Source organism: Xenia sp. Carnegie-2017, unplaced genomic scaffold (assembly GCF_021976095.1).
Source record: "Xenia sp. Carnegie-2017 unplaced genomic scaffold, XeniaSp_v1 HiC_scaffold_25, whole genome shotgun sequence".
NCBI classification, from domain to species: domain Eukaryota; kingdom Metazoa; phylum Cnidaria; class Anthozoa; order Malacalcyonacea; family Xeniidae; genus Xenia; species Xenia sp. Carnegie-2017.
The window spans coordinates 3,194,179-3,206,744 of NW_025813488.1; the positions used below are offsets into that span (position 1 = coordinate 3,194,179).

General features: G+C 33.3%; 2 protein-coding genes and 1 long non-coding RNA gene across 5 annotated transcripts; 1 reads left to right on the forward strand and 2 right to left on the reverse strand.

The window, feature by feature from the left end:
• Nucleotides 1–503: 503 nt before the first annotated feature.
• Nucleotides 504–7,460, reverse strand: LOC124452794 (ubiquitin carboxyl-terminal hydrolase 26-like). 3 transcript variants are annotated; one of them, XM_047003409.1, is made up of 15 exons: nt 7,245–7,460; nt 6,652–6,710; nt 6,428–6,484; nt 5,308–5,362; nt 4,778–4,857; nt 4,391–4,491; nt 3,390–3,447; nt 2,762–2,872; nt 2,010–2,598; nt 1,829–1,886; nt 1,658–1,716; nt 1,504–1,585; nt 1,322–1,395; nt 1,172–1,236; nt 504–1,102 (listed from the first exon to the last, which is right to left on the reverse strand). In XM_047003409.1, the coding sequence occupies exons 1-15, from the start codon at nt 7,377–7,379 to the stop codon at nt 1,075–1,077; spliced, it is 1,611 nt and encodes a 536-aa protein (XP_046859365.1). In that variant the 5' UTR covers nt 7,380–7,460; the 3' UTR covers nt 504–1,074. The 3 variants fall into 3 exon arrangements, with proteins under 3 accessions (XP_046859365.1, XP_046859366.1, XP_046859368.1); XM_047003410.1 differs by lacking the exon at nt 6,428–6,484; XM_047003412.1 differs by lacking the exons at nt 6,428–6,484; nt 6,652–6,710; nt 7,245–7,460 and adding an exon at nt 6,385–6,403.
• A 259-nt stretch (nt 7,461–7,719) lies between these two features.
• On the forward strand, nt 7,720–9,753 carry LOC124452797. Its single transcript, XR_006950877.1, has 2 exons — nt 7,720–8,223; nt 8,307–9,753. It is a non-coding gene; the product is annotated as an uncharacterized LOC124452797 (long non-coding RNA).
• Nucleotides 9,754–10,389: 636 nt separating this feature from the next.
• LOC124452796 lies at nt 10,390–12,553 on the reverse strand. Its single transcript, XM_047003413.1, has 3 exons — nt 12,347–12,553; nt 11,220–11,382; nt 10,390–10,556 (listed from the first exon to the last, which is right to left on the reverse strand). The coding sequence occupies exons 1-3, from the start codon at nt 12,551–12,553 to the stop codon at nt 10,426–10,428; spliced, it is 501 nt and encodes a 166-aa protein (XP_046859369.1). The 3' UTR covers nt 10,390–10,425.
• Nucleotides 12,554–12,566: the final 13 nt, after the last annotated feature.

Below are 12,566 nucleotides of genomic sequence, written 5' to 3' on the forward strand. Positions count from 1 at the left end.
GACGTTCTTGTCTTGGACAAAACAATCTTCACTTTCGATTTTAACGCAAGAATGTCGTTTCTCGAAATAAAAAATAGCCTTAACATAGTAAAGCTAAAACTTGTTTTTGATAAGTGTAAAGAAAAATAAACTATTCACCTCTTGGTTTCGTCTTAGTCAAACGCACACCATCTTTGTCGAAGTCGAGCACAACTATCTTTTTCGGCTTCGGAATTCGCCTTTTCTGCTTCCTTTTAGGGAACGACAAAAAAGAAACCTTTTGGTACGTTAAGTAGTAGGTAGGAGAAACGTATTTAAAATTAATTGAGGCAGAAACAACATATATTTCAACCCTAAAATCGTCGTTTCTTTACAGAGATGAAGTGAAGAAGTTTCCATTCTGACGTGAACGACGCGGGAAAATTATCTCGTTTTTGAGAAAGAATTAGGACGTCACGGCGATAATTTCCGATCGTGAGCTCGTCGGAATGATTCAATATGGCAACTCTACTTTTTTCAACAAATCTTCAAAAGTATTCATTATTAAATTTAAGAATTTCGCGTAGTTACACGACTGGTCATTGTGAAGTTGTTAACATAGTCAAAACTCTTATAAATACAAACTCTCCCGTCCTCTCCTCCAAATTTTCGATCTTCTTACGGTCATGTGAAGCAAAAGCAGCGAAGTAAACTAGTTAGTGTGTTCAAGAGAAGGTAAAAAGGGAGGAAAATTAGGAAGAGGATTCAAATTATTTTAATTTGGTGTATATGAAAAAGAATTGGAGTGGAACTTATCTTAATTGACGAGAGGGTTATAGAGTAGAGAATTTCTGACAGAGGAATGCACTCGCAGTTACAAATTAATTTGAAATTTTTTACTTGTATTGATTGGTCATGTCCCCGGAGTTAGACATGTAAAATGCGACGTTTGAAACGTTTGATTCTAACTTTGATTATTGGTGAAGTTCGATGTCTATATGTGTAAGAGAAACTGACATTAATAGTATATTATTTTGGTAAATGTAATTAAAACCATGAACTATAAAAATGTCAATCTTCGTGCTTAGCTCAATTTTTGCTTTGCTTCGTTTAAGATTATTCCTGTAGTAATTTGATACAGAGTCTGAAATAAGAAAAAAATCTTTTATCTAAAATTGAAACAGCACCCTCATTTATTACGCTTCTCAAATACCTGTGCATGTAGAAATAAATGTATCCATCCAGCATTTCATCATATCGTACAGTATATTCTTTTATCTAAAAGATATCAAACCCCAAAATGTGTTGTACAATCAAACTGGTGTGAAAAGGATACGGAAAAGGCAACTAAATTTTATCTTACTTTACGAACGCGGATATCGTCATAACGGTTCCATTGTTCATTTTTAACATCGTACACATCACTTACATAATGACCTTCAATAAATCAAATTTATATTCTTCAAATACCCTTTCATTTTCACAATTATATCAAGGATAACGGTTAGATTTACGTTTAAGGTGCTTGAAAGATGTTTAACTTACCGCCCGAGGGAGTAGATCCTCGATGACTTACAACACTTACAATTCTGTACATGAAATCATCTTTGTTTTTCTGATCATCATTCTAAAAAGTTAACAAAGATACACATTATTTCTTTCTGATAGATTTTTAACAAAGACGTGACTTATAACTAACCTCCAAGTCAGATGTCCCTTGATGTAGTTCCGTATCCACAACAGCTTCTTGTCTTGCATCTATAAAACAATGTACATTGTACATGTAACAAGTGCTCATTCCTTTAGTAAAAAAAAGCTTAAAGCAATGCTTCAACAATATTACACCTAATTCAGAGTCATCCCCACTAACCTTGAAGACTCAATAGTATGGCTTGATCTAATTGAGATTGTTCCAATGCCTTTTTATCCTGCAATTATACACAAATATATAATGATGTTTCTATATCTGGTTGAACACAAACGAGCAAAAATTTACATAAACCACAACTATGATCAAGAAATTAAGACTGTTTTCTCAAATATTGCCTTACATGTTCAATCTTGCTTAGTTCGACAGCCCGCATCAAGTCGTCTTCTTCATTTCCCTCAGAAACCGCATGCCATTTTTCTTTCTTTGACCCTACAACTTCGTTTGACGTTCTTCCTTTTAATCGTCCGCTACTGAGGTAGGGAGGTATCTTGCCATCGTTTGAATTCCTAACTGCTAAATTTCTTTTTTTATTCGAAACAAAATCGTCGCTTTCCTCTGAGTCCATAGGTATTTCATTCAAACGTCTAAATGTAAGCCCTGTTTTTCTCTTTCCTTGCTTTTGTTTATTTCTCGCATCGTCATGAAAACGAGGTAATTTTTTTATATTTTTGTCGCTTTCTTCTTTGTTATTCATTTCATCGAACGAAAGCATGCGTTTTCTGGGAGTTCTTGTGCCACTGTAAAAATTATGTAAAGCGCCACCTTTCAACCTTGCCGTAGTCTTGCTGCTATAGCCAATATTCTCTTTGCATGTAAATGTTTCATTTTCTTTTACACTTTCTCGTTTCGCAAGCTCTAACAGTTCGGTTTCACTGAGCAAAAAGAGATTTTCATTGCTTGATTCGAGAGAATTTAGTCCATTCTTGCCGCTTAAACGCAAAGAAATCGCTGTTATCAAAAATACAGGTCTCGTCGTGCATTATTAGCTTTTTCAACGTTATTATTAAGTATCTTCAAATCACTGTGTAAAATCCTCAACCATACATATCATGATTTATGATCTCTCATGAAAAGATTACAACAATAACATACCTCCATTCATCTTCAACAGACGACATGTTCAATCGCCTTCGAGACTTGCATAAAACGGAAGGATTGTCCAAAAATGGCGTACCGTCATCATCCAAGTTGAACTGACAATTGCTGTATGAAAGACACATGTTCCATATGTAAGTTGCAACCAAATGATTCGTTTATCATGTTTTGAATTTGAAAACTTGCATCATCCAAATGGAAAAGAGATATGAAAAGAGATATTTTGTTTTTCAAAGAAATATACTTTACACGAAAAGAAATCCTAGTGAGAAAGCTTCGCAACTAGTGAGAAAGGAAATTCACTAAAATATAGAAAAAAAGAAGAAATTCTCCCTGGATACTTTCAAAAATACCTAACTGAAGATTTCAATAAGAAACTATTCGGGGGGGAGTGGCCTCTGTGTCTATTTTATGGTTGCAGCGGCAAATCAACGACGTAAAACGTTTTTGTAAAAAATCAAAAATTACCGACGTTGAACTTTGTAGTTGATTATTCAGTTTTAAAAGATGTTTATCTTGGCGCAATCCTTAAGCCATTGAATCCCATGGTTCACCTATATACGTTTGTCGATTAAAACGAGCACCGCTCTTCCTATCCCCGCATCCAACAGAATAAGGCATTTACCTTGTATCCTTTATATTCAACGGGGGAGGTCCTGAAACATTCTCGCTACAAAAATTACCTTAAAGAAAGAGAACAGCATTGAAACAAGATATGAAGAGGGTAAAGTAAATATATATCATAAAAATAGGTAGGATGACTTGGCTACTGCTACAAAAAAATAGCAGATAAGCGAGCGTAGTTCAAGATGTATAATAAAGATCAAACTTTACAAATTGTTCAATCAAATGACTAAAGCGCGTAACCCTTTCAGGATCAGGGATGCACATAACAAAACATGGGAGGTGTTAAACGTAATCTCTAGGACTTGGGACCCTCGTTGTGACCGACATTTTGGTTTAAATAATTCATAGAAAAAGGCTACAATCTGAGCCGGAGAAGCATTTTTTGTCATGTATCATTTTATGGACCGACTGTTTGAAATGTTTTACCAAACTTTTTTTGTCTACCTTTTCGGTCTAACTTTTTGTCTACCATTTTCTCTACCTTTTTTGTAAAATTTTTTTGTCAACATTTCTTTTTTGTCTACGTTTTTTTGTCAAACGCTCTTGCATCTATTACTTGGCACGCGACTTGGCAGCTCATGTACTTACATCGTCTACATTTAAGTGGCAATAAATCTGATTTCACATGAATTGAGAAATATATTCATTGAAATTGTTACTGAGAACCATTTTTTGGTATAAATACTAAAACGTAAACAGCTCATCTTTCAAAATCATTTTCTAAAGTGTATGATACGTATGTCATATGGCGTTCACTTAGCCGATAAATCAACATACGCGATACGACTTGTATTTATTTACATTTATGCATCGTCGACACTTGCAAAAGTTTGATAATTGCTTCAACGTGTGTGTGGTAAATCACCATCATACTAGAGTTTGATGAAAAATCAAAAAACCAGAGAACGTTTACACTATTAATATTATTATGTCTACACCTGGGAACACTTCATCAATATTTTCTATTTACGATATTTAAATGTCATTGTATATTCTCACCTATCTTAAGGTGACGATCTGCATTGATTCTGTTTGAATTTTTCTCTTCAATTCCACTGCGAGGATCGAACTCACTTCGCACGAGATGCAAGATAATTATCCTGAAAGAACGTTAACAGCTTCAACTCAGTTCTTGAGATAGAAATTGAAAAACTAAGAGTACTGATTGGATTGCTAAATCTTAGAAAAAGAAATGTTATAAACTACAGAAGACACTTAAACTCCTCTCCTTTTTGTGTAACAACTTGTGTATTGATTATCGCTGCAAATGAAACTCAAGGCTTTCACTCCTTCGTTGTAGGGGATGAATGACTTATTCAATATTTCACAAGGATCAAAAGGACATACAGAATACCAGCTTACATAAACGTATATACATTTGCCTACCTTGGCATTGATATAATTTTTACATTTTGAACAGCCGTCGCACATTCACATTTCTCACATTTTCTCTCAAGTTCCTCATTCTAAATAATGAAAAATGACAAAATAAAAAACAACGTAAATGAAGCACGTGACGACTTGGTCAATGGATTGAAAAGTCGAAGTGCTTCCATTTGCCAAAACCAACTTCATTGTTGTTCACACGAAAACCTTGTACTTAGTTAGCATTCGAGTGACAAACATAAATTTTCTTTTAAACATGCTTCGTTCAAAGTTTCAAAATGCTTCCTTGCAAGAAAAGTCCATCCTCATAAAAAGTTTCTTAATTCCTTTTCAAATGTTAGTCTATCACACATGTTTAAATTTAAAGGTTCAGCTTTGAGTTTGCTGTGAGCAAAAAAATTGATTCTATTCAGATTCTCTCTCTTAATATCGGGAAAATGCATAAAAACTAAAGGCAAATTTTCCAGTTTCCAACTGACGCAAAAAAAGAAAAATGTCACATTCAATAGTCGTTGAAAAAACTTTTCTACCTTAAAAAAATTCCCAAACAAAGCGTTCATCTTTATCCCGCCGCTGCAATCCTTTCTATAAAGATAATAGACAATGTGAAAATCATACCAACATTTATTGACGTTTACTCTATCGTATACGAAAATCATACCAACATTTATTGACGTTTACTCTATCGTATACGAAAATCATACCAACATTTATCGACGTTTACTCTATCGTATACGAAAATCATACCAACATTTATTGACGTTTACTCCATCGTATACGAAAATCATACCAACATTTATTGACGTTTACTCTATCGTATACGAAAATCATACCAACATTTATTGACGTTTACTCTATCGTATACGAAAATCATGCCAACATTTATTGACGTTTACTCCATCGTATACGAAAATCATACCAACATTTATTGACGTTTACTCTATCGTATACGAAAATCATACCAACATTTATTGACGTTTACTCTATCGTATACGAAAATCATACCAACATTTATTGACGTTTACTCTATCGTATAAGAAAATCATACCAACATTTATTGACGTTTACTCTATCGTATACGAAAATCATACCAACATTTATTGACGTTTACTCTATCGTATAAGAAAATCATACCAACATTTATTGACGTTTACTCTATCGTATACGAAAATCATACCAACATTTATTGACGTTTACTCTATCGTATAAGAAAATCATACCAACATTTATTGACGTTTACTCTATCGTATACGAAAATCATACCAACATTTATTGACGTTTACTCTATCGTATACGAAAATCATACCAACATTTATTGACGTTTACTCTATCGTATACGAAAATCATACCAACATTTATTGACGTTTACTCTATCGTATACGAAAATCATACCAACATTTATTGACGTTTACTCTATCGTATACGAAAATCATACCAACATTTATTGACGTTTACTCTATCGTATACGAAAATCATACCAACATTTATTGACGTTTACTCTATCGTATACGAAAATCATACCAACATTTATTGACGTTTACTCTATCGTATACGAAAATCATACCAACATTTATTGACGTTTACTCTATCGTATACGAAAATCATACCAACATTTATCGACGTTTACTCCATCCTATATAGTGTACTTACGGAATATGAAGAGAAAAATGATAAAACACTTCATTTTTTATCACAACATCTTCACATCTAAGATGGACATAGAAATATTTTAATAAAACCTGCTGATTACGTACAATGACATAAAAAAGTCAATTAACACTTATCACAATTTGTAAGTAAAATATATAAAAAGAAAATGAAAAATGACACATAAGTAGGTGTTGTTGTTAGAATACATTTTTTCTTATACTTACTCCGTACACTTGATGTACTTCCTTAAACAACCTTCAAAGTTTTTCGACACAGGACACACCTAAAAATACCAGACAAAGAACGAATACAGGTGAGTCTTGAGTTGTGACTAATCGTAATATGAACAGAATTGACGGTAATCCAGGTAGCACAGTCTAATCTATCTCAAAGCTAAATGTGTCCAATATTCCGTAATTTATCAAATTTGTATGTCTAAATAAGAGAAACTTTTCTAACTATTGGAATGGCTTTCATCCACATAGCTTTACAAACACTTTAAAACAATGATTTGAATAAAAATTTCTCCAAAATCAGAGGCCGCGCAAGCTCGATAATTGGGGGGGGGAATATTCATATATGCATGTTATTCCTTAGTAGCTTCTATCGAAATCAATAGTGGTGATGGATTAACAAAGATTAAAACATGCGAATATATAAATATTTGTCCCCCCCCCAATTATCGAGCTTGCACGGCCTCTGAAAATAAGGGAACCATTTATCTTTTTGTGATTAATCACACAACTCTTCACAATTACAAAACCACTTCCCTCAAATGTTGACAAAACTGGGTCGCATCAAAAATGTACAACAATACCTTAATATTTGACTCGCCAAATGTTGTACCCGAAACATGCTGAACTTCTTCTATCAATTGGTGAAGACAAATGTTCAGAAATTCGTGAGCGTCCTGCAGTAAGAAGATAACGCAATCATAAAATGACCATCGCATGTTTTGTGAACATCTCAAGAGAGAGTACTAAATGTTTGTAAATGTAGATCGTCCAGGTTGGTATAGTCCTGAGAAGGACTGTTTTTGTTGTTGTTGACTGACGTTTTGACAACCTTAGCGGTAGTCATCTTCAGAGTCAAATGAGGAGTAAACGTCAGGTTAGCCTTAATTGTTATCTGGTTCTTAAGACATTGTATCGTGTGCACAGGAAATGTGTGGGTGTCAATTGTGTATTGTCATTGTGAATTAGTGCGAAGGGTAATGTTTTTAATTGTGATGTAACGATACTCCCGGGTTCAAACTATCTACTTAAGAGAGTAATTATTTAAGAATCATAAACGAGAACTTTCTATTTCATTCTTGAATGTCAACCTACATTTTGTGAAGTTCCTCTAAACCTCCGCGTATTTTCGCTGCTTTTAAGAGAATTCTTTAATCGTCTTAAAGTATTCTCCTTCCTGAAATTATTCTTGATGTCTTCGTTCTTGCATTTGTAAAGATCATAGAGACATCTGAAAATAAAATAATTGTCAAACATGACAGAGAAAAAAAATCAACTTTACGTACGATCATGTTAATGATAAGAACGTATTGAGTCCACCTACCTGTATAATGAAGAATGACCCACAGAATCGAGTGTTTTTTTATTAAAAAGATCTTGCACAAATGGATCCAAACCAAGAATTGATTGAAGAATCGAGTTCATGTAACAAGTATTTCCAAGATTCGTGAAACTGAAATTGTTAAACATAAAGGCTTCATATCAGTACAGAAACTGAAGGCCTCAAGAACACGAGTGACGTTTAGAAACTAACCCTCGTGACGTCACTTCATCCTCATCTGAGTATGTATAGTTCAGAATGGCATGTTTTACATTATTCGATCGAACTGATAACAATGGCAAATTTGTGTTTTTCTTCCCAATAGAAGAAGAGTTACCGCTGTACAATGATGAATGGAAAGACGGTGATGCCGACTGGGTCGAAGGACTGAAGTGTGAAGACTTTCTTTTCAATGGCTTCCTCGTGTTTAATGTTGGCTCAGAGCTAAAAGTGAAGGAAGATTGTTAGTTTATTTTTGAAAATATATAACTCATGAAATATATGTCATTTATTCAACGATATACGCACAGAAACAAAAAGATTGTGAGCAAGAAAGGAGGAAACGTGTGAAGACAGGGTAAATAGGGTGAAGGAAGGTCACAGGTGTTTTATGTGATGAAAGACAATCAGCAAAAGTGAACAGAAATGTTTACACAACAGTAGCGGGATTCAGATATTACATGGTTTAAAGAGAGTAACAATGAAAAACAAACAGAAGGCAGACCTGAATATTGCAGAAATGAAGATGTTGAGCCAGTTGAGGTTCTCTTGAGAAGTGACACGATTAGACAGAATAAAGAATGAAGATATAAAAAATATTAAATGCTTTAGAAACTAAAGTATAGAAACAACTCTACAATGAAATGGAGATGTTTAACGAAGGGATAGTGATGGCTGATTAAGAAATAGACCAAACAGTCAGAGAAACTGAAAGAGAACATGAAATAAGGGAATTTGCAACAATAGCAAACAGTAAATAGAAAAACATGGACACGATTGATTTGGTGAGGCCACTCCTGACAGAAAAATCCATAAAAACAAGTAAGACAAAGAGACAGAGATTTGTACATTTTTTACACGATTTGATGACGAACAGTGACGCAACATGAAAACGTGTTAAACTTGGCAATAAATTTTGATGAAAATAGGAGCAAAATCAACAAAAACAGTGGAACACTTACATTTCACGTTTATTGCCATAGAAAAAACGATCAGATTTCGAGTAACCTTGGAAAGAAAAAATACACTTAAAGTTTAATCCATGTACAACGGATCAAAACTCTTAGCTAAATTGCGCATTTTTTAGACCCCAGGTCAAACTATAGCAGACCAATCCTGCACTTTAAGTATGTTCTACGTATATTTCTATAAAACGATAAAAGACACCATCCATTTGATGAGGAAAGATTTCATACTTTGAATGCTGTCCTTGCTTTTAGTTGGTTTTCCTGGGGATGCAAATATTTCACACCAATCATCAACTTGGATACCACTTGGAGATTCCATTTTACTTGATGAAGCAAAGATATCAATGTTTTCTTTCTCCAACTCTCGCTGTTAATAACATAAAATATACTTTGGTCAACAATTAACAAAGAAAACATCATAAATAGAACATTCAAAAAGTATAGCTTCATTTTTATATACTTGATAAGAAGAACTATGAAAATATTATTCAACTCCAACTAAACTTGCTTTCTTTCGAAAGATTTCAAAAGTTGTGCATGCTCAAGTAACTTTACTCCAGCAAACATTACAAAAATCCTCCATAATCCCATTCTTGTGTTTCATTACATAAAAATGACATGCAGATTTTATCAATGTTTAAAACATTAATTTTTAAAAATTTCCTTGTTCCTGCTGCTAGTTCATTAATTTGAAAACTTGGAACACATGTAAACGCAGAATTCAACATCCATAGAAATGTTTAATGCAGGAGTCTACATTTATCTGTGTCCTTTTGGAAACACCCACACTAATGGCTTCCCAACCAGTCTATAGCATTGTGATGGTTCTATTGCATGGAGCGCATTTTGATAAAGTCTCGGGATCATTGTTCAATACCTCATATAACTCATTAACAGTTTCTTTGATTTTTCCATTCAATGAATGAATACATGCATACTATAAATGCTTTACATTACCTGGGACTTCACTGACTGTGTGCGACGCATAATCTTTGCCTCATGAAAAGATAATTCTCTTCTTGACTTTGTCTTCCTTTGACGATTAATTGTTGAGAACTTATTCTGCAGCAAAGAAGGTTTTGAGGAAGGAAGCTCATTCTGACCAGAACTATTCCCCCAGTTCATGTGTTGAACATCTGGAGTTTTTTCTATCAAAAAAAAATAAGGCAGTATTTTCATTTAACACAAAGACATGGAACAAAGAAATACTGTGTGAATTATGGAAGAATTTTATCAAAACAACATTTGCATGTAAAGCTACACACCTTTAAACATTTCAACACACTCTTCCTTTTCTGGTGTTTGAAATTCACGAGACAAATTCCCAGGCTTGACACCTTTCAAAAAATGTTGAATTTTCAAATTACCACTAGCTTCTTTTGACACAGCTAAAAAATAAAAAAAATAAGTAGCTCATTAAAGACAATGACAATAAAGAAATAAAATACAATGTCAATGAAATTGCCAGCAGGTACAAGTTTGTTTCTCTCAAATGTCCATTTCACAACCCCTCCCTTAAACATTCAGGATAAAATACACATGAAAGTCAACATCCTTTAACACAGGGGTCTTCAAACTACGGCCCGCAGAGACAATTGAGAAAAAAATAATAATATCATTAAACAAAATAAACTTTGTGCATAAAAGAAAAAGAAAAGTAGATAATGAATGTCGGCAATTTCAAGAAGAGTGAAGTGTAAAATACTTCTTCATCACTCTTTGACCAGCGGTATACGGTTCGTAGGCCCTCAACATGCTGAATGAAAGTTCATGTAGCTCTCTGGCTGTAAAGTTTGGAGACCCCTGCTTTATCACAAGCACAAACAATGTAAAATAAAGTTTTATTGTACTATGCTGCTAACAAATGTGTATTCTAGTGTCATAAGCAATGAAATATGAATAATATAAACACTAAAAATCAAAAGAATAGTTGCTCATATTAAATAGTTATCAGAAAAGTCTTGTTCAAGAACAAGAGATTCAATGTCCCCAAAATGTCATTTCCAGCATTTCAAAGAGAAACAAAATCTATAAATTTATTGTCAACTCACTTTCACACTTGATGCGATGCAAAACAGCTGTGAAATCTTTAATATCCTTATTGTTTCCATTTTCCAAACAAAAGCAAATTTTTCCATACATATTGAATTCCAAATTCATTTTACCATTTTCTGAGAGGTCAACATTTACTGTGTGCAAGTTGTAAACATCCAACTGTAAAAGAGATTATAAAAATAATAATCAAAATGATACAAATGTAGACATTACATACATAGATATAGAGCTGGTTTATATAAAGTTTTCATAGCAATCAAAGTGCTTATCCTATGGTATATTATATCAGCGTGCGAATTAGTTCAGAAAAAACGATGTGCAATTTTTTCGACAAAAGTGTTTCTTTAGAGCCATAATTAAATCAATATTACGTTAATTATTATATAGTGCTAATTGCTAAATTAATATTTTTATATGTGAACAAATTCATATGATTTACGACAGTGTTTTTCGTTAAAACCGCAGATTTTTGCACATCGTCTGAAAAAGTGATGTGCAATTGTTTTCATTTTAGCTAAAACGATGTGCAAATTGCACATTGCACACCGTTAATTCGCACACTGTATTATATATACATTCATTGATGTCTTGTCAAGAGATTTGCCAGGCAGAAAGCAAATTCTCATTATTAATATGATAGCCTAACATCAAACATTTAACAGAGCCATTATAAGAAAAAATAAAGTAAAACATTTTTTAATGATGACATTTTGTCTTTAACTTAAGACATTTTCAGATACTATGACAGATATTTTATGATACATTTCATCAATCATCATTAAAAAATCTTTTACTTTATTGCAAGTCTTATGTTGGGCTGAAACTTTGACGTATTATTTTACTCTAGACAAAATACTTTACAATGAACAAGCCTAGCTTATGTTTTCAACTTTGTATCATTGAAAAGCATCGGAAATAAAACAATACTTAAACTTTCGTAATGTCAATGGACAATGTGAAGATATAGTAAAGATTTTGTTCAGATATTTAGTTCAAATGAAACGAAGGAGATTGTGGTAAACATGTGGTAAACATCAGGTTGCGTACCTGGTAAACAACAATACCTACAAAATAATATCATAAACTACACGTGTTTTGCAATGTTTACAAACACCGTAAATACCTTGTAGACTTTACTTGTTTTCCTTATAATTTGACCATTGCCATTATATAAATGAGCGCAATAAATTTCGTAGTTATTGTTCAATCGTCGAATTTCTAAATAGCCTGGTTTGGCTCGCTTCTCTGGTTCTTTACGTCGTACATCAAGCCATTTTACCTTTCCTTTAAGATGATATTCAACAATATCTCTACTTAGAGACGCCGCCATGACCATATGCAAG

What these genes read in the sequence shown, in the direction of transcription:
- LOC124452794 (XM_047003409.1), bottom strand. Translation starts at nt 7,379, where the DNA reads ATGCGATGGTCATTTTATGATTGCGTTATCTTCTTACTGCAGGACGCT. An exon ending in AGGATCTACTCCCTCGGGCG is followed by an intron (nt 1,396 to 1,503) that starts GTAAGTTAAACA and finishes GATTTATTGAAG; the next exon opens with GTCATTATGTAAGTGATGTG. An exon ending in ATTTATTTCTACATGCACAG is followed by an intron (nt 1,103 to 1,171) that starts GTATTTGAGAAG and finishes TTCTTATTTCAG; the next exon opens with ACTCTGTATCAAATTACTAC.
- LOC124452796 (XM_047003413.1), bottom strand. Translation starts at nt 12,553, where the DNA reads ATGGCGGCGTCTCTAAGTAGAGATATTGTTGAATATCATCTTAAAGGA. An exon ending in AAACAAGTAAAGTCTACAAG is followed by an intron (nt 11,383 to 12,346) that starts GTATTTACGGTG and finishes TCTCTTTTACAG; the next exon opens with TTGGATGTTTACAACTTGCA. An exon ending in GCATCGCATCAAGTGTGAAA is followed by an intron (nt 10,557 to 11,219) that starts GTGAGTTGACAA and finishes TTTATTTTTTAG; the next exon opens with CTGTGTCAAAAGAAGCTAGT.